The 25708-nt window shown below is 41.8% G+C and overlaps 1 protein-coding gene across 1 annotated transcript in view; it reads left to right on the top strand.

Annotated features, from left to right (window-relative positions):
- LOC144603681 (protein NEL-like) overlaps positions 1-25708 on the top strand; it is a 230010-nt gene that overhangs the window by 15058 nt on the left and 189244 nt on the right. The window contains exon 3 of the mRNA XM_078417297.1: positions 25249-25399. Coding sequence (XP_078273423.1) covers positions 25249-25399 — 151 coding nt within the window. The remainder of the gene's footprint in view (positions 1-25248; positions 25400-25708) is intronic.

Raw genomic sequence — 25708 nt, forward strand, 5'->3', positions numbered from 1 at the left:
TCTTCTTTGGAAACCTTGGGCAGAAATAGGATTTTTCAGAGCATTTTTTAACACTTACAGTCAGTGAAGTATTTTGGAATTTTAATTATTATTATAATGCACTAATTGTGTCAGTCAGTTAATGCTCAACAATTCACACAAATGTCGATTGTGCTAATGAGCGATAATCTGTTCTTATACCGTTATCTGAAGGCTGGTTACCGGGGCTAACATTCCTAGACTTCATTAAAATGGTGCCTTGGGGTATTTTGAGATGGAACACAAATCCCCAATAAAACTTCTTATCCTAAAGATGCTATTCCGTGAAAACACAGCAATCCCACCCCCACCCTTCACTAGAGAGCTGGCCTGTTTATGATGCTCAAATTGCTGGAGGGAGACTTGAATTCTCAACACTACTGACTCCAGAGGGTGGATGCTACTAGTTCTGACACAACGGTGTCAAAATTAAGGGGGCTGCACGTTTGACTGGTCTTCCATCATTATGAGCTCAAGCACCAGTGATGCATCACTCCCAGACGAGTTCAATGCGTTCTGTGCACGCTTTGATAGGGAGAATGCCGATGTGCCTTCCCAGGCCCCCAATGGTACCACGATCTCAGTCACAGAGTTGTGAAGTTTGAAGCCAGAGGAAGACATGTAGGTGGAAGGGGACCTATTGGCCTTTCTGTCCTGGGCCATCTCCATTGCCAGAGTGAGACCTTACACAAACTGGAGAAACAACACCTCATATTCCGCATGGCTGGCTTATGAACTTTTAATTCTGCAATTTTAGGCTTGTCTATACGTGTTCCCCTGAGATGCTGCCTGACCTGCTGAGCTACTCCAGCACTCTGTCGTCTTTTGTAAACCGGTACCTGCAGTTCCTTGTTTCTACCTCTATTGTTGATGCCATGTTCCGTGAATGCTGTTGAACTTTGCAGTTATTGGAAAATGTCCTAAAATAACCTGAATGTCTCCCAGCCAAACCTCCCTCTGTCCCTCCCTTCCCCTCCCCCTTCCCAGTTCTCCCTCTATCTTCCTGTCTCCACCTATATCCTTCCTTTGTCCCGCCCCCCTGACATCAGTCTGAAGAAGGGTCTCGACCCGAAACGTCACCCATTCCTTCTCTCCCCAGATGCTGCCTGACCTGCTGAGTTACTCCAGCATTTTGTGAATAAATCTCCTCGTACCTGCACTTTTAATACTACAGTATCATTTCTAGCCCAATGAAAAGTTCACTGCTGAGCATCCTGCTAGAGGAGAAATGTTGTTAAATTGGAAAGAATGCATAGAAGATTTACGAGGATGTTGCCAAGACCTGAGGGCCAGAGCTGTAGGGAGAGATTGAGCAGTCTAGGACAGTATTCCTTGGAATGTAGGAGGATGAGAGGTGATCTTATGCAGGTGCATAAGATCGTGCAGGGAATAGATAGGGTAGATGCACGGTCTTTTACCCAGAGTAGAGGAATCAAAAACCAGAAGACATAGGTTTAAGGTGAGAGGGGAAAGATATTGTGGGAATCTGAGAGGTAACTTTTTCCACACAGAGCATGGTGGGTATATGGAATGATCTGTGAGGGAGGTAGTTTGGTCAGAAACTATAACAACTTTTAAAATATATTGGACAGGTATATGGATAGGAACAGTTTAGAGGGGTATGTGCTAAACACTGGTGGGACTAGTGTGGATGGTAGATATGTGCGGAGTGGAGGGGCTTGTTTCTGTGCTGTATGCCTTTAAATTTAAGACAAACCATGAATTGAGACATTAATAAGAATTAGACATATTGGAGTGACTTTACATTGTTTTTTCCCCAGTAACGCACAATATCAGCAGTAGATTCTGAACAAAATGGTGGCAGAGAGCAAGTGCACTTACAGATATTAGATAGTGGGGTTGGGGGTGGGGGGGAGATGAGTGAAAGAAACATGTGAAAATATTTACTTCAGAAAAATGAGCAAGCACCACTATAAATCCCTCTGGGCTGTCTTTCTCAGGGGATGCATATTTTGTGCAGCAGTGACAAGTGAATGGGAGACAGGGAGACTGAGAGGTAAAATTGCATTAAGATATATATATATATATATATATATATATATATATATATATATATAGAAGAGTGAAATTCCGTGTGCCACTTAAAAAAAACTTGGGGGAGAATGCCCAACATTTCAATGCCTTTGACTTTGCAGTGGCCAAGTGATGAATGAGGAATAAAGAAGAGTTACAGGAGACGGAGACAGATTCCATGAAGAAAGAACAAAGGAAGATGGGTGTAGATTGGCCACATTAATATTTATGGGCACCAAAGCAATATTGTTTGAATTTTATTATTGATGTTACAATTAGAAAACAGGCAAGACGCAGCTATGGAGGTAATTGGATTTTGAAGGAATCTCTTCCCCTGCTCAATGTTCAAAGCCTGTTATGAGGAATTTTGAAAGCTGATTACTGTGAATTAAACATTGTGATGGTGGCAGGATGGGGAAAATGAAATTAAATTAATCCTAGCGAACTTGGCCTTCTTAGAAGGCTAATGCATTTAAATTGCACCATGTAATATTGGTTACAAATGTGTTAGTGAATTAATTTCAAATTCCTTTGTTAAAATACTGAATGGTGAGGACTGCAACAAATATCACTAGGCTCATTTTCAACCCCTTAGGCAGAGTTGATTAGCAAGCTGGACTTTGTTAATATTCACTTGCTCAATAAGCAGCTAAGACCGTTTTAATGTATTTAGTATAATAATGAGAATGTTAAACAGACTGAGAATACTTTAAATGAAACATGAATGCAGAATGCTATTATTCAAGATGCAAGCATACTTTTCATCTGATGTTTTCACCTGCAAATATATTTTTATTTGTGGCAACATGAATTATTATTAATTATTAATTGTAACATGAATTGGTAATGTGGGATGGGAGTGGACATGTTTCTGCTGGTTGGACAAGTTGGGTTGAAGGGCCTGTTTCCATGCTGTAAGACTCTATGTGTCTCTATAAAAAAAGTTTACCTCGGCCCTCTCTAATACTCTTATTCCTCATCTTAAATTTATGTCCTCTTCTCTTAGACACCTCTGCAACTGGAACAGGTTTCTACTGTTTATTCCAGGAATGGCACTCGTGCCTCATTAGTAATCAAGTATCGGACTGAGAGCTGGAACAGTATGGTATGAGGGTTCTGAGTGCCGCATCTTTGGAATTGGGGGAACTAATTAGATCAGATACCAGCAGAAAGGCACTTTGAACAAAAGAACGGAAAGACATTGTGAATTTGAATGTTAGTGGAAACGGTAGGTGTTCCAATTAACAGAAATTGAAAGATTAAGTGCAGACAGACTTAAAGTGAAAGGCATGTGACTCAACAGGGGTTTGACTAAATATATTTTGTACAGGTTCTGCTGTTGCTCTGGAATTCACATCCTCATATGGTAAATGTACAGAGGCTCTTGCCCACAGTAGTGGAATCGAGAACCAGAGGACATAGGTTTAAGATGAAGGGGGAAAGGTTTCATCTAATCTTTAAATTTTAAGATTTAATCAGATCAAGCAATCTGAGGGGTAACATTTTCACACAAAGGGTGGAGGGTACATGGAACACACTGCCAGAGGAGGTAGTTGAGGCAGTGATGCCTCTGGCTGGATGTTGCCTCCTTCTGGCTTTTACAGATTTTATTAATTCTATGAATCTTGCCTTTGAATTGTGGATAGAGAGGGAATGAAAGCTAATTCGGCCTCGATCATTAGACGATCATAAGGCTTCATGTTTAGCTATGAATTTTATCCATTCACGGTCACAGTATTTTATCTCATCACCCATGCTACTCAACATCTGCCATCCAGTCCACTGCCTCTGCCTGGCTGTGTTCTAAATTTACTTTAGACTAGAGATTCAGCCCACCAAGTCCGCGCCGACCAGCGATCCCCGTACACTAGCACATCCTACACACTGGGGATAATTTACAATTTTTACCAAAGCTAATTAACCTACAAACCTGTACGTCTTTGGAACGTGAGAGGTAACTGGAGCTCCCGGAGAAACCCCACTTGGTCACAGTTTGAATGTACAAACTCCGTACAGACAGCAACTCTACTGCTGCACCACAGTCCCGCCCCAAATAAGCCCCACAATCTCCACATCTTTTAAGTCAACGATGGGCACAAAATGCTGGAGTAACTCAGCATCTCTGGAGAGAAGGAATGGGTGACGTTTTGGATCGAGACCCTTCTTCAGACTGACGTCAGGGGGTGGGAGATAGGTAGATAAGGAAGCGTGAAGGTGTGAAAACTGGGCAAAGGGAATGAAGATCAAGGAAAATGTAGAATAGATCATTGTTAGCTGGGAGAAGGTAACAACAAAGCAATAAGAGATAAAATGTAGTCGGAGACAGTAAGACTGGTTGGAGAACTGGGAAGGGGCAGGGATGGAGAGAGAGGGAAAGCAATGGTTACTTGAAGTTCTAGAAGTCAATGTTCATACCACTGGGGTGCAAGCTGCCCAAGCGAAATATGAGGTGCTGTTCCTCCAATTTACACTGGGCCTTACTCTGACAATGGAGGAGGCCCAGTACAGAAAGATCAGTGTGGGAATGGGAGGGGGAGTTAAAGTGCTGAGCAACCAGGAGATCAGATAGGTTTAGGTGGACTGAGCGGAGGTGTTCAGCGAAACGATCGCCGAGCCTGCGCTTGGTCTCGCCGATATATAGGAGTTCACACTTGGAACAGCGGATACAGTAGATGAGGTTGGAGGAGGTGCAAGTGAACCTCTGCCTCACCTGAAAAGACTGTCAGGGTCCTTGGACAGAGTTGAGGGGGGGGGGGGGGGGGGGAGGAGGTATAAGGATTTCTCTTACATCAACATTATTTCATGCTAATCATCTGTTAATATTGCTGTTCAGTGAAAGAGATGAGTTTGCCTATTTGAGTTATTGGTTGCTCCATTAATCATTGTTGAATTTGCAGTAATTTGTTTTCCTTTCTTCCCTTTCATTAATTGTTTTCGCTCTGTCCATGCCATTGATTCTATTTGTTACAGAGTTAGTTCCACTGAGAGCATTGTCCTGGATTTGCAAGTTTAACCTGTAGGATTTGCAACTAAGTGACAAAAAAATTAGGCAGTTCTTCATTTGGATATTGACTTTCTAAAGGAGAATCGTTATAGTTATAGATAGCTGGTTAAGCCATTGATTTGCCAAAGAGATGGGTCCCATTATTATGATGGAACTCTTCTGACATGAATCCCGCCACTGAGTATTTATGGACCGACAGGAAAGCTTCTTTTAAGCAATTTCACAATAAATTACTTTCCCAACACTGACTCTTCCATTTTGTTGCCTGAAGGATATATGAAGTGCCTTAGCTTTGGCAGCAGCATTTGAGACAATCTGGCCAGCTGATGCATTGCTCTGAAGGTGACTTTTAGTTAATAGGTTAAGACACCACCAAACTGTGACTTGACCTTTCCATACAGAATGTGTGGAGTTGTCTGAAACTTAACAATTCCCCACATGACTGCAAGAGGTTAACATGAGTAGTGAAGGTGATAAGACTTATGAAAGTAGTCTAAGTAAAATATAATCCGCAAAAAAAAACCGTAAATGAAACATTGAAGAAATTTAGTGCTTATTACAAATGAACTCGGCTCTACTGCAAATTTGAGATTGTGCACATACTTTGTAAAAAAAACTTCTTATTTTAATTGAACCAATTTGCATTAAGCGGTATCAAGTGGCATGTTTAAAGAATTATAAAGATTGTAGCCTAGAAACAGCACAGAATGATATTCTCATGCAAGTATGTTGTTCATTGCCAGCAACTGAGTTAATACCGTTCTTAATTTAGTGGACGAAAGAGTTTAATATGAAAATGTTGATGATTCATACAATAAAATTCATATTACAATTTGCAAATTCAAATATTATCATTTATGTTTACATCTAACGAGCTTCTTCGCTGCTGAATCACAGGACTTTCCACCCACATTGCTCATTCTTTTTTTAAATAATTCTATTTTTATTTTGATTTTCCAGTTCCATACATTCCGCAATGATACACATTCTCATTCACCTTAAACCCTCCTTAGTTAACAAATACTGCATATCCCAAAATAAAGCATACCACAGGTATTGGAAGCACTACAAGGATGGGTAATGACTTACTGGACATTTGATCATATCCAAAACTTAACTACACACAAAAACAAAAACAACTAAAACCAACATTTGGGGTATACCTCTATAATATTTCATCACTACTTCTGGAGCGGTATGAAATCAAGGAAAATGAGATAGGATACGGAAGTAGGATACAAAGATCCGCTTTAAACGAATGATGGCCGTACGGGCATGATGTACAACATCCATTTTTCCCACCTTTTCAAAAATATTCCCTGTTGCAATCTTAAAGCAAAAGTTATCCTTTCCATTATAAAAATATCATATACAATGTTAATCCAGTAATCCACATTAGGTTTTCCAGGTTTCAACCACTTCCTAGTAATAGCTTTCCTGCTGGCAGCACTTAAGATCTGGAAAAGATACTTATCTTTAATAGAAGCATTTTGTACTGGTAAAGCACCAAAATATAAAAACTCAAATTTAAATGGAATATCCATATAAAAAACTTTTTGTAAAACTTTATGAATCTCCTGCCAAAATGGGATCACTGATACACAAGACCAAAATATGTGAAAATGGTTTGCCTCAAGGCACCCACATTGTCGCCAGCATGAAGAAGAATTTGTATAATGCCTTTTTTGAACTGGTGTAATAAAAAACCTAATAAGGGTTTTCCAGCAAAACACCCGCCAAACATTTGAACTTGAAGTTTTCCATTGTATCTCACATAAGCTCTCCCAGGTTTCTTCCTTTAGAACCAGATTACCTTCCCTTTCCCATTTCTGTTTTACATACAGTGAGTTGCCTTTTCTCTGCCGTAAACCCGTGTATAATTTTGAGATGGTTTTCTGTTTTGAGCCTCCATGGTAAGCCTCAATAAATACATTTAACAAAATATTATCCCATTTTACTTCTGCACATTCCTTTTGTATTTGATCTATATAATGGCAAATTTGAAGGTATCTATAGAAATCATCATTATTCAAACCAAATTGCCTCTTCAGATTCTCAAAGCTGTTCATAGACCCCTTATGTAAAAATGTGCAATATGATGTCAAACCTTGAGAACTCCATCTTTTAAAACTAGTGTCCTGTCTTTTTGGTACAAAATCTGGATCAAACGTGCACCATCTCAAAACCTTCACAGCATCCCTCAGATGATTTTGGGTAACGACCTTATTTCATACCCTAAGTGATAATCGAATCCATGAGTTTCCCAAATTAATTAACTCATTTGTTAACTCCTTATCTCCGATTGCAGCCTGAATCGGAAATTCCTCTGTTATAGCAATCTCAATCTCCTTCCATCTAGCACAATAGTCGGGGTTGCACCAATAAATTAATGTTCTCAGCTGAGCAGCTGCATAATAGTCTTTCAAGCACGGGAGTACAACCCCACCTTTATTTTTGGTCAGTTGTAACCCCTGGTATCTGATTCTTGGTCTTTGTCCCTGCCAAATATACCTCGAGATATGTTTATCCCATTCTTGAAATTGTTGGTCTGATATATCTAGTGGAAGTGATTGAAAGAGATACAACAGCCTCGGTAACATAACCATTTTGACCGATTCAATACGAGATCCAAAATTAAGATAAGGTATTAGGTCCCACCTCCTAATGTCTTCCCTGATCTTATTGTTCAATGGGAGGTAGTTAAGCAAGTGCAGTTTAGTCAGATCTATTGGAATGTTTATTCCCAGATATCTCATGGATTCAGCATCCCACCTCAAGTTAAACTTTTCCCTTACTTTTACTGAGGGGCTATATTTGAAACTAAGAATTTGTGTTTTTATAATATTTAACTTATAGCCAGAGAAGGATCCATATTGTTCCAAAACATAAAATAACTGTAACAAAGACTGTTCAGGGTCTGACAAATACACCAATACGTCATCGGCAAATAAGGAAATCTTTTGTTCCCCTCCTTTCATTACTATTCCTTTGATATTATTATTCTGGATAATCCACTGACTCAAAGATTCGATAAAAACCGCAAATAAAAGGGGGCTGATTGGACATCCCTGTCTTGTTCCTCTTTCTAGCAAAAATGGTTTTGAAACTACTCCGTTAATTTTAATTCTTGCACTTGGGCTATCATAAAGAGCCTGTATTGTTTTAATAAAAGTATTGTGAAATCCAAATCTATCTAAAGCTCTAAGCAAAAAAGACCAATTTACACAATCAAAAGCTTTTTCAGCATCTAACCCCACTAGGACTGCTTCTAAGTTAAATTTTGTTATGTGGTCAATTATGTGCAATGTCCTTCTAATGTTGTCTTGGGTTTGTCTCCCTCGAACAAACCCTGTCTGATCCAGGCTAATAATTTGTGGTAGCAAACACTCTAATCGTTTGGCTAGTATGTGAGTAAAAATTTTGTAATCCTGGTTGAGTACGCTCACTGGCCTAAAATTACTACATACAGATTTATCTTTTCCTTCTTTCGGAATCAATGAGATTACTGCCTCCTTCCAGGAGGGTGGTATTACGTTCTCTTTGAAAACCCAATTGAAAGTACGTTGTAACGTAGGGACCAATGAGTCCACCATTACCCGGTACCATTCTGAAGGGAACCCGTCTGGGCCCGGGGCCTTATTTGGTTTAAGATGTACTGTAGCAGACCTAACTTCTTTCTCTGTTATTTCAGCTACAAGGGACTTACTCTGTTCACTGGTCAATTTTGGCAAATGAATCTCCTTAAAGAAATCCTCCATTTTCTCCCCACTGATTTGAGGTTGTAAATATAATCTTTTGAAATATATATCAAAACAATTTTGTATTTCCTTCAATTTATAGTGTGTAAAATTAGTTACAGGGTGTTTTATTTTATGAATTGTATTCTCTGCCTGTTGTTTTTTTAGTTTATAGGCTAATAATTTACTGGCTTTTCCTCCCCCATCATAATATTTCTGTTTTACAAAAATCAACTTTTTTTCTATATCTTTTGTATAAATATCATTTATTTCATTCTTCTTCTTCACAAGTAGTTCTCGGATTTTTTGATCATTTGTATCCTTATGGTTTTGTTCCAGTTGTTTCAGTTCCACTTGCAGCCGCTCTAACTTTTCATGTCTAGCTTTCTTTATGTGAGCACTGTATCCTATTATCTTGCCCCGAAGCACCGCTTTACATGCATCCCACAGTATCAGAGGTGAAACTTCGTCATTGTCATTTAGTTCCAGATACTCTGTAATATCGTTCTTTCATATGAGTCAGTACATATGTATTTAATCTCCATAAAGTGTCTCTTTGATACCGATCAAGAAGTAGTTTTAAAAACACAGGATTATGATCTGAAAGGTCCATGCTCCCCACCTCGCAGCTTACAACCCTATGAAGGTCTTTTCCAAAGGTAAGAAAATAATCAATCCGAGAATATGCCAAATGTGGATTAGAAAAATATGTGTAGTCACGTTTTGACAAATTTAGTTCTCTCCATACATCAATTAATCCAATATCATTCATTGCCAAATTAATTTTTTTATTTATCAATTTCGGCTGAGCTATATGAACATTTGAAGAGTCCAGTTTAGGATTTAATCTAACATTAAGATCCCCCCCACAGATTAATACTCCCTGGGTTTCAGATATTATCAAATCAAACACTTGTTTAAAAAATTTCCAATCCGAGTTGGGAGGAGCGTAAATATTTAACAGAGTAACCAATGAGCCGCCTAAATTACCTCTCATGAAGATATATCTCCCCTCTGGATCTCTCTTTTCAAAGGTGGGATCAAAACTTATATTGCTAGAGATTAATATTGCCACCCCCGTCCTATGACCAGCACTATATGATGAGGAGTACTGATGTTTAAAGCCCAGTCGTTTTAGTTTAGCATGCTCTGTTTCAGACAGGTGTGTTTCTTGTAGAAAGGCCACCTCGACTCTATCTCTCTTTATTTTGGTTAATATCTTGCTTCTCCTAATAGGATTGATAAGGCCATTCACATTATAAGTTACTATTTTAACTGCTTGCATTTAGTGTCCAATAAGTAGAAGAAATAAAAGTATATAAACCACACCAGCTCCAGTATCCATGCACGAAACAGCCCCCAAAAAACAACTACAGAACAAAAACACAATAATGACACTAAAGTAAATAAACGGACTTCCAACTGTGGGGTCCTGATTTTGACCCTATTAAAGCCCTGATGGGGAGAGGGCTTTGAGGTGTTGCCTCTCCCCCTGACAGGTGGGAGAGGGCCGTCTTCTAACGGTGGCTCTTCAGTTCCAAAGCTGTCCATCTATCCGGCTACCCGGTTAGAAGAGTCCACCCGACATATACGTAATATCCGTGTTCATAGCCTATACCATGCTCGTTTAATATAACGAGTAAAAACAAGGCCTTAAAGTCTGTCCTCCGATGGGAGACGGGTCCTGAAACTCCCCAACATCAAAACTCGACTCACCCGCTTCCTTTGGTCACCTCTGCCGTTCGAACCTTTCGGTTCAGTCATTTTCCCGAGTCCTGGCGTCTAAAAGCCTGTAACTTTTCCTTGAAATCCACTTTCCTGACCGTTCTCTCCCGGTTCCCCGGTCTCCCGGCACTACGCCAAGTGAGATGCTGGATCCGCTCCAAAAGGGACTCCGGGTGTTTGATGACCGACACCGGGAGTCCCCTCTTCGCCATATCCTCCGTCGCCTCCTCCGCCGATCCATATACCACTGTTCCCTCCTGGTAGAAAACTCTTAACATGGCCGGAAATGGAGTTTGAAATCTGATTTTCTTCTCCTTCAGGATTCTTTTCGCTTCGGTGTATTCCCTCCGTTTTTTTAACACATCTGGCGCATAATCGTGATCCAGGTTAACTCTCTTCTCGAGGTATTGAAATCCTCTATTCTGCCAGGCCAGTCTAAGCAGCTCCTCTTTCATCCTGTAACTTGACAACTTGGCCACCATGGACCTCGGTCGGGCATCCCCGGGCGGCTTCGACATCAGAGCTCGGTGCGCTCTCTCTACCCGTAGTTCAAAGGCGGCCGGGAGCCCCAGTCCTTCCCGCAACAAACTTTCCACAAAATCCACCATTGACGGGGAGTTCTCCTCTGCTCCCTCTTTAACTCCATGAATTCGGATATTTTCACGTCTGGAGCGGCTCTCTATATCCGTCAATTTGGCATCTAGGTATATTTGGAGTTGCAGCAGCTCCGTCACCACGTCCTCTGCCACCTGTAGCCTGTTTTCAGCCGCGTCAATCCTTTCTTCCGCCTCCCCGATTCTGGTGTTCGTCTTAGTAATTTCTTCCCGAATTCCGTTCAGCTGCTCACTATTGTCCTTTCTAAACTCTCTCAACTCTTTCAATATGAGGTTGAGGTCCGCTCTCTCTCGTTCCTTATCTGGGTGCATTTGCTTATCATCGTCCTCCCTTGCACTGCTAGCTGAGGAGGCTCGGCTAGCCCCTTCCCCCTCACCATCGAAAAACTCCATCCGCGTCGACTTTTTACTCTTTCCTCTAGGCATAATCCTGACCCACAATATTTACGAAACTGCAACAAAAGTTTTGGAAATATTCGAGTTGTAGTGGGTAAATATTAACTCAAAATGTCGGGTGCTCTTACCCTAATCTGCCATCTCGTGCCTCGTTCAACCACATTGCTCATTCTGTAATCATTATTGACCCGATATGAAACCAACTGAAAAAAAACAATTGAAATGAAAGGCAGGCAGGCCATTCAACCCATGGATAAGCCAGCCACTAGCAAAGGCAAATGTTTCCTTCTTGCTTTGATGTTGTTGCTTTTCTTCTGTTCCATTCTGCTTTGGAATCTATGGAGCTTTCTGTTTTATCATTTTACTCTGTGCCTTCACTTTCTTATTTGATCCTTCCACTCAGTTTTATGCTTCTCGGTATGAGCATAAAATTCTCCAATTTTAAGTAAATAACCAAACCTCCCCCTTTTTTCTCTCCTTTATTCCCTGCACCCCAACTGGATGAAAACTCATTTCTCACACAAACCCACCCCTCTCCTTCCCCTTTCCCCAATGCACTTCCACCTATGTTCCTTCCTCTGGCAGCACATTTCACACATCTTCTCTCCTTAGCTTGCATATTTTTAGACTTCTTCTTATCGAGTCCACATCACAAGATCAGAAATTGTTCAGCTCTAGCTTCTCAGCATCTGCATACAATGGCGTCTTGTGCTTCTTGTGCTTCTTGTGCGTAGTGGTGGAAAGATTGGTGGAAACAGGGCCATGATGTGAACGCTCTTTAGTTCACGTCATCTTTTTAGACAAGGCTTAGGGATCAACAATGGCTTATTTCCATTCACCAAAAGTAGATACTGAATGCTGGAGTAACTCAGCGGGACAGGCAGCTTCTCAGGAGAGAAGGAATGGTTGACGTTTTGGGACAAGATCCTTCTTCAGATTGAGAGTCAGGGAAAGGGAAACAAGAATTATAGGGAGAAGGCAGGAACGGGGTACTGATTGAGAATGATCAGCCATGATCACATTGAATGGCGATGCTGGCTCGAAGGGCCGAATGGCCTCCTCCTGCACCTATTGTCTATTGTCTATTATAAGCAGCGATATAAACAGATATAGAACAAAGAAATGAAAGATATACAAAAATGTAATGATGATCAAGGGAATGGATGTTTCATTGATCATCATTACATTTTTGCATATCTTGCATTTCTTTGTTCTATATCTCTCTATATCAGCAATTATATCTCTCGTTTCCCTTTCCACTGACTCAGTCTGGTTTCGACCCTAAATGCACCCATTCCTTTTCTCCAGAGATGCTGCCTGTTCCGCTGAGGTATGCCTGCATTTTGTGTTAATCATGAGGTGTGTGTTGGTTTACTCAAGGATTTTTCATGAATTGGCCAAATGTATAGTAATAGTTACATAACATAATGTATATATTACACGGACCTACTACCTTACCTTCACTACTTACTTAAAGTTACTTACACTATGGTGATAGTTGCTGCCTCGCAGTGCCTGAGACCCGGGTTCAATCCTCACTTTGAGTAGTCTGTACGGAGTTTGTACGTTCTCCCTGTGATTGCATGGGTTTTCTCCGGGTGCTCCAGTTTTCTCCCACACTCCAAAGATGTACAGATTTGTAAGTTAATAGGGCTTCTGTAAATTGTTCCTAGTGTGTAGGATAGAACTAGTGTAACGTTGATAATTGGTCGGCATGGACTCGATGGGCCAAATAGCCTGTTTCCACGTTGTAACAGCAATCGTCTCAGCAATATTGGTGCTCAGCTTGAGATTCAGGAGATATTGCAGGAGTGTTTTCCTTCTCTGAATGACATTTTTCATTTTGATTTTTGTCAGATATATCACATGTTAGCTCTACTTGAACAATTATGGAACTCGCGTCAGGAATATCTTATTTCAATCTCATGATCTCCTTTACAGTTCTGCTAGGAACTGTGTATTGGCATGAAGTGGTCTTCATTTTTTTTCTCCTGAATTTCTCACTATTTCTTATGAGATACTTTTGAGGAACTCGGCCATTTCTCCATCTTCTCATTTCCAACCTATTGAACGGTCTCAGCACATAAAATCTATCTGCAGACTGAATCTCTTCTTGCGACTCGTATACCTCAATGACTACCAACCAGTAGTCCTAAGGTCCATGGAGGTAAAGTGCTTTGAGAAGTTGGTTATAGTGCATCTCAACTCCTACCTTAGCATGAATCTAGACCCAGTATAATTTGCCTACTGCTACAATAGATCAACAGGGGATGCAATCTCACTGGTTCTCCACTCTGCACTGGACCACTTGGATGATAAGAACACGTGTATCAGGCTGTTGTTTATCGACTACAGCTCAGTATTCAACACTGTCATCCCATCTAAACTGGTTACCAAGCTCAGGGAAATGGGTCTCAGTATAGGAGCCTGAAAACTGTGACCTCCAGGTTCATGGACAGCTTCTTCCCTACAACCATCAGGCTCTTGAACACTACAAACACCAACTAAACTATGAACGACAAACGCTCTTGGTTGCACTAGGGAATTTGGGCCTTTGTCTTGCACTAATGCTGGGTTTTTTTTAATTGAATTTTCTTTGGTTTTATTGTGTTATCTATGAGTATTGTGATTACAGACCAGTTATATTGCTGCAAGTAAGAATTTAATTGTTTTGTAATTAAACAATCTTGACTCTCTTGTTTCACTTTCCTTTCCATCATCTTTCCTTCATAGCAAAAGAGACTTAAACACATCCTTAATCTTATAAATATTTCTGCAAGGATTTGTCCTGCTGCAGAGAGAGGTTGGGCCATTATCCACCACAACCTTATGGCAGAAGATCATGTGTGACAATGACAGATCATTTACCACATACATCTCATCTTCATTTTTTGTCATCTCTTCATGCATATTTGCATATCTGACCTTTATTTCCCTGTATTAGTGCTGTTATTTAAGGGCGTCCATTTCTCTGTGTTTGAAGTCTCCCTATGTTAGTTTATATTTCAATTTGTGATTCCCACTTGTCGTGGGTTCTTTCAGGGCAGGTCAGTGATTCAACAGCTCATTCCTGAACCACTCAAAGGCAAAATACATTCTGACACAAGTAACGTTAAAAAGGACACGGTTTTCAGTTCGTAATGAGAGTGCTGATAATTACAATGTGTGCAACAGTCACTAATAACACCACACTGCCGCTGAGTTTGACACTTTTATTTTGCCAGTCCGTATTAGTATTCATCGCTTTTCCTGAAATGAAGCACGCATTATTGTACCAGTAATAGCCATCAGAATTCTTTCCTATATGATAACTATATAATACCTTGCATAATTGCACAATGGCCATCGTGACTTTCTTATTTGCCCACTATCCTAACTGCACAAAATGCTGGAGTAACTCAGCGGGACAGGCGGCATCTCTGGAGAGAAGGAATGGGCGACGTTCTGAAGAAGGGTCTCGAGCCGAAACGTCACCCATTTCTTCTCTCCAGAGATGCTGCCTGTCCCGTTGAGTTACTCCAGCATTTTGTGTCTACCTTCGGTGTAAACCAACATATGCAGTTCTTTCCTACACATCCTTTCTGCTTAAATTTGTTTTATTTTATAGACACCTTTTCCTCGAGAATACAAGAAGCAACTTTTCAATAAGGTGCAATTTGCAAGATTTAAGATTTTAAAACGTCAGACTGGTAATATTTCTTGACCGTGGTTCCTGAAGATATTTGACTGAAAGATTTCAGTGACGGACTGTTCAGCAGCTGAGAGGCTGACACATTATCTGCTTTCCATTATACCATAAACCCCCCTCAATGTGAGGTGCAAAGGCTCAGGAATATAACATCAGCTTTTTGGGGCGGAGAAAGCAGCAAGAACCAGAGAAAGCATTTTGCTGCCAGGCTTTGCATACAATTACTTAATGTAAACCGTGACAAGGCCCTATTGGAATGCTTTAGGATTAACAACTTTCTGAAAGTTTTACATCAATCAATTGGGATTAGCAAAGTAGGTCATACATTGCAGATTCTCTCTCAAGCATGGGAGTAAAATCATGAAAGTTGCACAATCATGAGAGAGAAGATGTTCTTTATGAGCACTGTTTATGTAAATGAATTTACCGCAGAAATTAAAATAACGTACATTGGCAGCCTTGGGATTTGTCATGATATTTATGACTTCTGATGCAAAATAGGCTTCATAACATTGATCGTAATTGATAATGTGTATGTGTCAGTGTGACCATTTAGCAGAAAGGCACTATTCTGTAGAAATTAGATCATGTCACATCATTTTTTGTGAAAAAATAAAATTTGAACTAAATTCGCAGATTGGTGAGATCTGTGGCTTTTGCTCCGAGTTCTTTTGCAACTCTTTGGTTTTGGTTAGGTCACATGAGAACTTTTGCATGCAGTTTTGGCCATCCCATTACAGGGAAGACGTGGAGTCTTTGGAGAGGGTGCAGAGGAGGATTACAGAATGCTGTCCGGATTAGAGGGTTTCAGCTACAAGGAGAGGTTGGGTCAATTATTTTCTTTGGAATGTCAGAGGTTGAGGGGGGGGGGGGGCTTGATAGAAGTATATACAATTATGAGAGGCATGTATAGGGTAGACAGTCAGAACCTTTTATTCCAGAGTGGAAATATCCATCAGGAGAGAGCATAGCTATAAATCGAGAGGGGGAAATTTGAATGGAGATGTGTGGGAGAAGTTTTTTTATATAGATGGTGTGGTGGGGGCCCTGGTGGTGGGTGGCTGGAACACATTGCTATGGGTGGTGGTGATATAGTCGTGGCATTTAAGAGGCTTGCAGATAGGCACATGGAAGTGCAGGGAATTGGGGGATATGGATCATGTACAGGCTGATGAGATCAGTTTAACTTTGCATCATGTTCGGCACAAACATCGTGGGGCGAAGGGCTGGTTCTTGTGTGGTACTGTTCTATGTTGAGTCTGAAGAAGGATCTCAACCCGAAACGTCACCCATTCTTTCTCTCCAGAGATGCTGCTTGTCCCGCTGAGTTACTCCAGCATTTTGTGTCTACCTTTGATTTAAACCGGCATCTGCAGTGCTTTCCTGCATTGTTGTATGTTCTCTGTTCTATGTGTTGCTCCGCACATAATGCACGGGGCAAACCTGGCATGCTACATTCAGTGAGGTGCCACAGAAGGTCCAGGGTGCTGCTTCCAGGATTCTCATTCACCTTCGATTGCTCTGCACAGTCTGAAGGCCATTTCAGCAGAAGGAAGATCTCACAGTGCACTCAAGACGCTTGCTGCTATGTGACAGTAAGGGGATCGCCACGAGCCTGGTGGTAGGTGCCTGGAACGCATTGCCATGGTTGGTGGTGGGGGCAGATACAATAGTGGGGTTTGTGTGACACGTGGGGTTGACCATGAGCAGGTCCCATGCCAGTACTGGTATCTGATTTCTTTCTTTGTCCCTGTAGAGAGCTGACCGTTCCACCCCTACCCCACCCCAGGTCCCTGACAACCAGGGGTGAACTATTTGTGCCTCCTTCATTGTTAGAGCGGCACTGTGGCACAGCGGTAGAGTTGCTGCCTTGCAGCGCCAGAGACCCGGGTTCCATCCTGACTACGGGTGCTGTCCGTACGGAGTTTGTACGTTCTTCCTGTCACCACATGGGTTTTCCCCAGGTGCTCTGGTTTCTTCACAGATATACAAGTTTGTAGGTTAATTGGCTTTAGTAAAAAATTGTAAATTGTCCCCAGTGTATAGTATGTGCTAATGTCCTGGGTGATCATTGGTCAGTGTGGACTTGGTGTTTCTGCGCTGTGTCTCTAAACTAAACTAAACTAATCTGAAAGTCTGTGGGGGGCCAAACTATAAAAGACGAAAGATTAAATCATCCTGGCCTCTGGCGTAGGATGTATTATTGTCATAGACTTTCTTAACCTTTCCCTGCCCATTCCTGCCTTCCCCAAGCCCAAAATTAGTGATGTACGTTTTACATTTGAAATATGTGTGTTAATGTGCCTGTCAAAGCTGCAGCAAGGAAGAATTTCATTGCTCTGTTTCTGGTGTTTATGACAATTAAACACCCGTGACTCTTCTCTCTTGACCACCTTATCTATTGTATTCTTGCCATCTTTACCAACTTTGACAGAATATTCTCATTGGATGAAGCAGCAGGAGAAGAGGGCTTTAAAATCGAGCCTTACAACACACTGTGCTGGAAATAAATGCCATGGAAATCAATAGGGCGCTGACAGCAGTTTATACATCTTTGTTCACACCAGATTTGTTCTTTGCTTGCTTGCTTGATTGATTCATTCCACAAATAACAGTATTTTCCAAAGTAAATAGCAGCTTGCGATGGGGAATATTTCCTCAATGGCAAATCAGAAGTCAATTTGTGGGAGAGGATGTTAGTGAAATTATACTGCAATAAGCTACACTTCACACCTCCACATCCAAAACGTTCCTAACATAGGTATTTCTAGTGTGCCATATTTCATTGTGAATGTCCTGAAGCGGATTCCTTAATCCATTGTCCTGATGATACCAATTGAAAGCCACAACCTATTTGGAGACGTGAAATGGTAACTGTGAGGTGACGTTATGACATCCGTGGCCTTCTGATTGTCAGGCGCAATGGAACTGCATTTAATCAATAGCACCAAGAAAGAAAAGATGAAACAAAAACGATGAACACTGGAGAATGAATTAGAGTGAATTGGACTCAAATTAAATATGAAAAAGGTACGAAAGAAAGAAAAGAAAGATTGAATTGAAAGAAAGGTAAAATTAAAACAATTGAATTTAAAAGTTTCCTGCTGCAATTTATCTACAGTAGGTGCGATATTGATCTGCTATTTGATTCATTTGTGTTATGGAGTCATACAGCGTGAAAACAGGCCCTTCGACTCAAATTGCCCATGCCGACCAACATGCGCCATCTACACTAGTCCCAACTGCCCACGCTTGGCAATATATCCCTCTAAATCTGTCCTATCCATGTACCTGTCAAATTGTCTCTTAAATGTTATGATAGTGCCCACCTCAACTACCTCCTCTGGCAGCTCGTTTCATACATCCACCACCCTTTGTGTAACAACAATTACCCCTCATGTTCCTGTTAAGTCTTTCTCCCCCCTCAACTTAAACCTATGTCCTCTGGCTCTATATTCCCCTACCCTGAGCAAAAGACTGTGCATTTACCCATTCTATCCCTCTCATGATTTTGTACACCTCTATAGGTTCACCCCTCATCCTCCTGCGGTCTAAGGAATAAAGTTCTAGCCTGCTCAACCTCTCCCAATAGCTCAGGCACTCAAGTCCTGGCAACATCTTCAAAAATCTTCTCTGTGCCCTTTCCAGCTTGACAATATCTTTCAAATAACATGGTGACCAAAACTGAACACAGTACTCTAAATGTATTCCCACCAATATCTTTTGTTGGTAAATTAAATGGAGTAAAATAAAAAACTTGCAGAATGATGGTAATTTTTCCATTTTTGTGAAGTATGGCATATCATCCAGCAATTATAGCTGGATCAGACCTAGTGACCAGTGTGAATGGCAAGAAGATAGACACAAAAGGCTGGAGTAATTCGGCGGGTCAACCACCATCTCTGGAGAAAAGGATTAGGTGACAATGGACAATAGGTGCAGGAGTAGGCCATTCGGCCCTTCGAGCCAGCACCGCCATTCAATGTGATCATGGCTGATCATTCTAAATCAGTACCCCGTTCCTGCCTTCTCCCCATACCCCCTGACTCCGCTATCCTTAAGAATTCTAACTATCTCTCTCTTGAATGCATTCAGAGAATTGGCCTCCACTGCCTTCTGAGGCAGAGAATTCCACAGTTTCACAACTCTCTGACTGAAAAAGATTTTCCTCATCTCCGTTCTAAATGGCCTATCCCTTATTCTTAAACTGTGGCCCCTGCTTCTGGACTCCCCCAACATTGGGAACATGTTTCCTGCCTCTAACGTGTCCAACCCCTTAATAATCTTATATGTTTCGATAAGATCCCCTCTCAGCCTTCTAAATTCCAGTGTATACAAGCCTAGTCGCTCCAGTCTTTCAACATACGACAGTCCCGCAATTCCGGGAATTAACCTAGTAAACCTACACTGCACGCCCTCAATAGCAAGAATGCTATTGACGTTTTGGGTCGAGACCAGACAGCATTTCTGGAAACATAGAAACATAGAAAATAGGTGCAGGAGTAGGCCATTCGGCCCTTCGAGCCTGCACCGCCATTCAATATGATCATGGCTGATCATCCAGCTCAGTAACCTGTACCTGCCTTCTCTCCATACCCCCTGATCCCTTTAGCCACAAGGGCCACATCTAACTCCCTCTTAAATATAGCCAATGAACTGGCCTCAACTACCTTCTGTGGCAGAGAATTCCACAGACTCACCACTCTCTGTGTGAAGAAATGTTTTCTCATCTCGGTCCTAAAAGACTTCCCCCTTATCCTTAAGCTGTGACCCCTGGTTCTGGACTTCCCCAACATCGGGAACAATCTTCCCGCATCTAGCCTCTCCAACCCCTTAAGAATTTTATGTGTTCAATAAGATCCCCCTCAGTCTTCTAAATTCCAGCGAGTATAAGCCTAGTCTATCCAGTCTTTCTTCATATGAAAGTCCTGCCATCCCAGGGATCAATCTGGTGAACCTTCTCTGTACTCCCTCGAAGGCTAGAATGTCTTTCCTCAGATTAGGAGACCAAAACTGTACACAATACTCCAGGTGCGGTCTCACCAAGGCCCTGTACAACTGCAGCAGAACCTCCCTGCTCCTATACTCAAATCCTCTTGCTATGAATGCTAACATACCATTCGCTTTCTTCACTGCCTGTTGCACCTGCACGCTTGCTTTCAATGACTGGTGCACCATGACACCCAGGTCACGTTGCATCTCCCCTTTTCCTAATTGGCCACCATTCAGGTAATACTCTGCTTTCCTGTTCTTGCTGCCAAAGTGGATAACCTCACATTTATCCACATTATATTGCATCTGCCATGCATTTGCCAACTCTCCTAATCTATCCAAGTCACTCTGCAGCCTCCTAGCATCCTCCCCGCAGCTAACACTGCCACCCAGCTTCGTGTCATCCGCAAACTTAGAGATATTGCATTCAATTCCCTCGTCCAAATATATATTGTAAATAACTGGGGTCCCAGCACTGAGCCTTGCGGTACCCCACTAGTCACTGCCTGCCATTCCGAAAAGGACCCGTTTATTCCTACTCTTTGCTTCCTGTCCGCCAACCAATTCTCTATCCACCTCAACACTGAACCCCCAATACCGTGTGCTTTAAGTTTGTACCCCAATCTCCTATGTGGGACCTTGTCGAAGGCCTTCTGAAAGTCCAGATATAGCACATCGACTGGTTCTCCCTTATCCACTCTACTAGTTACATCCTCGAAAAATTCTATAAGATTCGTCAGGCATGATTTGCCTTTCATAAATCCATGCTGACTTTGTCCGATGATTTCACCACTTTCCAAATGTGATGCTATCACATCTTTAATAACTGACTCTAGCATTTTCCCCACTACCGATGTTAGGCTAACTGGTCTGTAATTCCCTGTTTTCTCTCTCCCTCCCTTTTTAAAAAGTGGGGTTACATTAGCTACCCTCCAATCCTCAGGAACTATTCCAGAATCTAAAGAGTTTTGAAAAATTATCACTAATGGATCCATATGGAGAAATAGAATAGGTGATGTTTTGGGTCTTGACCCTTCTTCAGACTGAAGAAGGGTCTCGACCCAAAACGTCACCTATTCCTGTCTGACCCGCTGAGTAACTCCAGCTTTTTGTGTCTAACTTTGGTTTAAACCAGCATCTGCAGTTCCTTCATACACAGAGTGAATGGCAAAATGTGTGGGAGTTGATGGGAAAATAAGTTACGGGGAAACTTATGGAGGGAATGGGATTGCTTTGTTAGCTAGCATAGACTTTGGGTAGCACTGCGGCACAACTGATGAAGTTGCTGTCTCACAGCACCCAAGAAACAGGTTCGATCCTGACCTTGGGGGTTGTCTGTGTGGAGTTTGCATGTTCTCCCTGTGACTGTGCGAGTTTCCTCCGGGTGCTCCGGTTTCCTCCCACATCCTAAAAATGTGCGGGTTTGTAGGTTAATTGGCCCTCTGTAAATTGCCCCTAGTGTGTAAGGAGTGGGTGCAAAAGTGGGATTGTAGAACTAGTGTGAAAGGGTGATCAATGGTCAGCATTTGTATTGGACCTTTTTCCATCTGTATTTCTCAACCAGAGCTGAATGGGCTAATGACCTCTTTCAATGTAGTAAGGAAATTGTGACTTTTCTTTGCCAGAGGTAATGGTGATTTTGAGCACTGATTTTGGCATACGCTGCTTCTTGTTTCCCGAGTAAGTCCCAGGTCATTTCCACTTTAATGTGCCACATCGATATTCTTAACTATCAGCTGCTATTTCAATTTAAGCATCTAGCCATTCCCACAGCTGTACTAATACACTTCTCCTCCAAATTGGAAAGAGAACTATGAGGATAATCATCTCTGCTTTTCCAGTAGCTAGAGCAGTTCTTTCATATCAAAGATAACCAGCTTCCCAAGGAAGTTAGCTATCATTATATGAAGAGATCATCTTTGGTGTTAGTTATGCAGAGACTAATTCTTTATCAATAACAATAAAAGAGACATGTTCACAAAACACTGGAGTAACTCAGCGGGTCAGGCAACATCTCTGGAGAAGTGGAATAGGTGATGTTTCGGGTCGAGACCCTTCTTCAGACTGGGTCCAAAACATCACCCATTCCTTGCCTGTCCCGCTGAGTTTCTCCAGCTTTTTGTGTCCATCTTTAGTTTAAACCAGCATCTGCAGTTCCTTCTTGCGCATCTGCAGTTCCTACCTACTGAAAGATAGATGTTAAGTGTTGAACAGTTTTTGACCGTGTGGTGAAGTTGTAGATTTCTGTGTTTAAAACGCAACATATCAAAATAAGGTCATTTACAGAAACAATTCTTTGCACCTCATGTCTGGTTAATCTCGGCCTACAATTTTGTGTAACACCAATCTGATTGAAACTCTGCTGGGACAAACTGTTTTGGGTCCGGAGAAAGCTAACATAAGGATGTCATGTTTGCTGATTACTAAGAGAGTGTGGGATTGTGCTGACAGCTGTGAGCCACCCTGTGATTTAATCTGCCTTCCTCATGGCAATGTCTGAAGGTTATCAGCTGATTGATTCGGAATTAGTGAATTCAAGTTGAATAACCACGATTTGGAACAAACTTTCACTGAAAGCACAGTGAGTCAATGTTCTTTTCAAGGTGAAAATAAGAAAACATAGCATCCATTGAAGGAAGTTCTATTTTAAGTTATTTTGGTTTACTTTTCATTATGATTTTAATATTACCAAAATCAGAACATATGTCAAATAAGGTTATTTCAAGCAACTAACATGCAAACAACCTTTCCTCCCCCCAACCCCCCCCCCCCTCCCCTTTCCTGTGGCCCACCTGGTCTCACACCCATTTCCCCCCAACCACCTCCCTTCCTCTGGCTTCACAATATGCACCTTTTCTATCCTCACTTCACACCTTTTGTCTTTTCATCTCTGGCCTTTGTCCAACCATCTGCCTGTCAGAAACCCCTCACCTGTATCCACCTAGAACTCGGCAGGCTTTGTCGCCCCCTCTTCCACTCTTCCAGCTTTCTCCCCCCACTACAATCAGTCTGAAGAAGTGTCCTGATCTGAAATGTCACCTATCCAAGTTCTCCAGAGATGCTGCCTGGCCTGCTGAATTACTCCAGCAATTTGTGCCTTTTTTTTTCTCTCAAGTAAGGTTACTTTGTTATAAGGTTATAAGCTGGGTTATTACAAGCCTTTCCAATGTATAACCAATGTTCCCCAGTTTATGGATGTTCGACTTATATATAACCCATACATATGAGCGAGCATTCTGGAGAACAGTGGGATGGATTTGCTGGCTGCTGTAGATCTGTAGGTGACTGTTCTTGGCACCAGCTGGAATTTTGCCACATTGTACCGAGCATTTCCAGTTAACACATTGATGTCCATCTTGCTAATCCTACCTGTAGACATGTCATCCATGCCATCAGCCATTTTAAAACGTCAATAGCATTTAAGACCTCATCTCCAGTAAAATCTGCTAAAGTAATATCATTATTAACGAGATAGGCATGGACTAAATTTTTTAATATTGACTTTATTATTAAGCATGCAAAATAAGATTTAAAAATGTTTCTCCGATTATCCATTCCAGTGGGAAAACCCACCGCTGCCGTGTGTGAACTTGGTTCTCAGTTGCATTTCCGACAAGTGGTTCTCTGGAATAGAGCCTTGCCAAAGCCAGGGAGGACTTGTAAATGATAACTGAGACCTTTGATACAGCATGGAAACAGGCTCGTCGTCCCACTGAATCCACGCCGACCATTGATCACCCATTCACACAAGTTCTAAATTATCCCACTTTCCCTAAACATTAGGGGCAATTTACAGAGCCCAAATAACCTACCAACCCGCACTTCTCTGGGATGTGGGAGGAAACCAGAGCACCCGGAGGAAACCCACTCAGTCACAGGGAGAACGTGCAAGATCCGCACAGAGAGAACCTAAAGTCAGGATTGAACCCAGGTCTCTGGTGCTATGTCACCGTGCTGCCCTTTCTTTTGGCATTGATCTTTTTTAATACAATCTATGTTTTATAATTTCAACTGCTGGAAAGTGCAAAGACAATTATTTGTAGCCAGTCCAGATAAAATAATGACAATAGACAATAGGTGCAGGAGGAGGCCATTCGGCCCTTCGAGCCAGCACCGCCATTCAATGTGATCTTGACTGATCATTCTCAATCAGTACCCCGTTCCTGCCTTCTCCCCATACCCCCTGACTCCGCTATCATTAAAAGCTCTATCTAGCTCTCTCTTGAATGCATTCAGAGAATTGGCCTCCACTGCCTTCTGAGGCAGAGAATTCCACAGATTCACAACTCTCTGACTGAAAAAGTTTTTCCTCATCTCAGTTCTAAATGGCCTACCCCTTATTCTTAAACTGTGGCCCCTGGTTCTGGACTCCCCCAACATTGGGAACATGTTTCCTGCCTCTAACGTGTCCAACCCCTTAATAATCTTATACGTTTCGATAAAAAATAAAATAAAGGACCAATATGTAGAAACAAAGAAATTCAGATGCTGGTTTGCACAAAAGGGCACAAAGTGCTGGGTCAGGTGGCTTCTCTGGAGAACATGGATAGGTGATGCCTCAGGTCAGGTCAAGACCCTTCTTCAGACTGATTGTGTGTGTGTTTGTGTGTGGAGGGGGGAGGGAGGGAAAAGACTGGGAGCAAGGAGAGGCAGGACAAAGTGTGGCAGATAATAAGTGGACAGAGGCGAGGTGGGTTTTTGATAGACAGATGGTTGGATCAAAGGCCAGTGATAAAGCAGAAGGTATGAAGAGTTGCAAAGTTGTGAAGCCGGAGGAAGGAATGTTCGAGGAGGGGGGAAATAGGTGCAAGTCCAGGTGGGACACTGGGGAGGTTGGAAGGTGGTTGTGTTGGAGAGAAAGGGGAGGGGGAATGTTAAGTTGCTGGAGGACCAATATGTGGTGTCCGAAGCAGTTTTATCTACTTCGAAGCACAAAATCAACTGTGGCCGGTTATCGGATTTTCCTGAGAGATTGCTGGCCTGTTGGAGAGAAATTATTGTGAGTTATTGTTGTTTCATTTGTTTTATCCTATATTACAGATACTACAAGAATTCTGAAAGCATCTCCAATTGCGGTTGAACAAATTTCTCAGAAGCTGAGGCACACCCACGAGTTCACTATTCTGATTACACTGAAGCAGGTCCACTACAACTCTGGAGTATTTCTGTCGATCCATCATTCAGATAAGAGGTCAGTGACAGCCAGCTTGTTTCATAAGAAAATAGTTTATTCTTTCTGCATCTTCAGTAAGACTGTAATCAAAACTGCATCCAAAACTGTTGTTAATTTCCCAGAGAAAATGGTATCATTCCAAAAGTAGTTATATAGTTCCTGAAGGAGAGAGCAATGTGATAACTATTAGTTTAGTTGTTAAGTTTGGGGATACAGCATGGAAACAGGCCCTGCTGCCCACCGAGTCCTTGCTGACCAGCGATCCCTGCACATTAACACTATCCGACACACTCTAGGGACAATTTACAATTTTACCAAGGCAATTAA

The sequence above is a fragment of the Rhinoraja longicauda genome, chromosome 20 (assembly GCF_053455715.1).
Source record: "Rhinoraja longicauda isolate Sanriku21f chromosome 20, sRhiLon1.1, whole genome shotgun sequence".
In the NCBI taxonomy this organism is placed as follows: domain Eukaryota; kingdom Metazoa; phylum Chordata; class Chondrichthyes; order Rajiformes; family Arhynchobatidae; genus Rhinoraja; species Rhinoraja longicauda.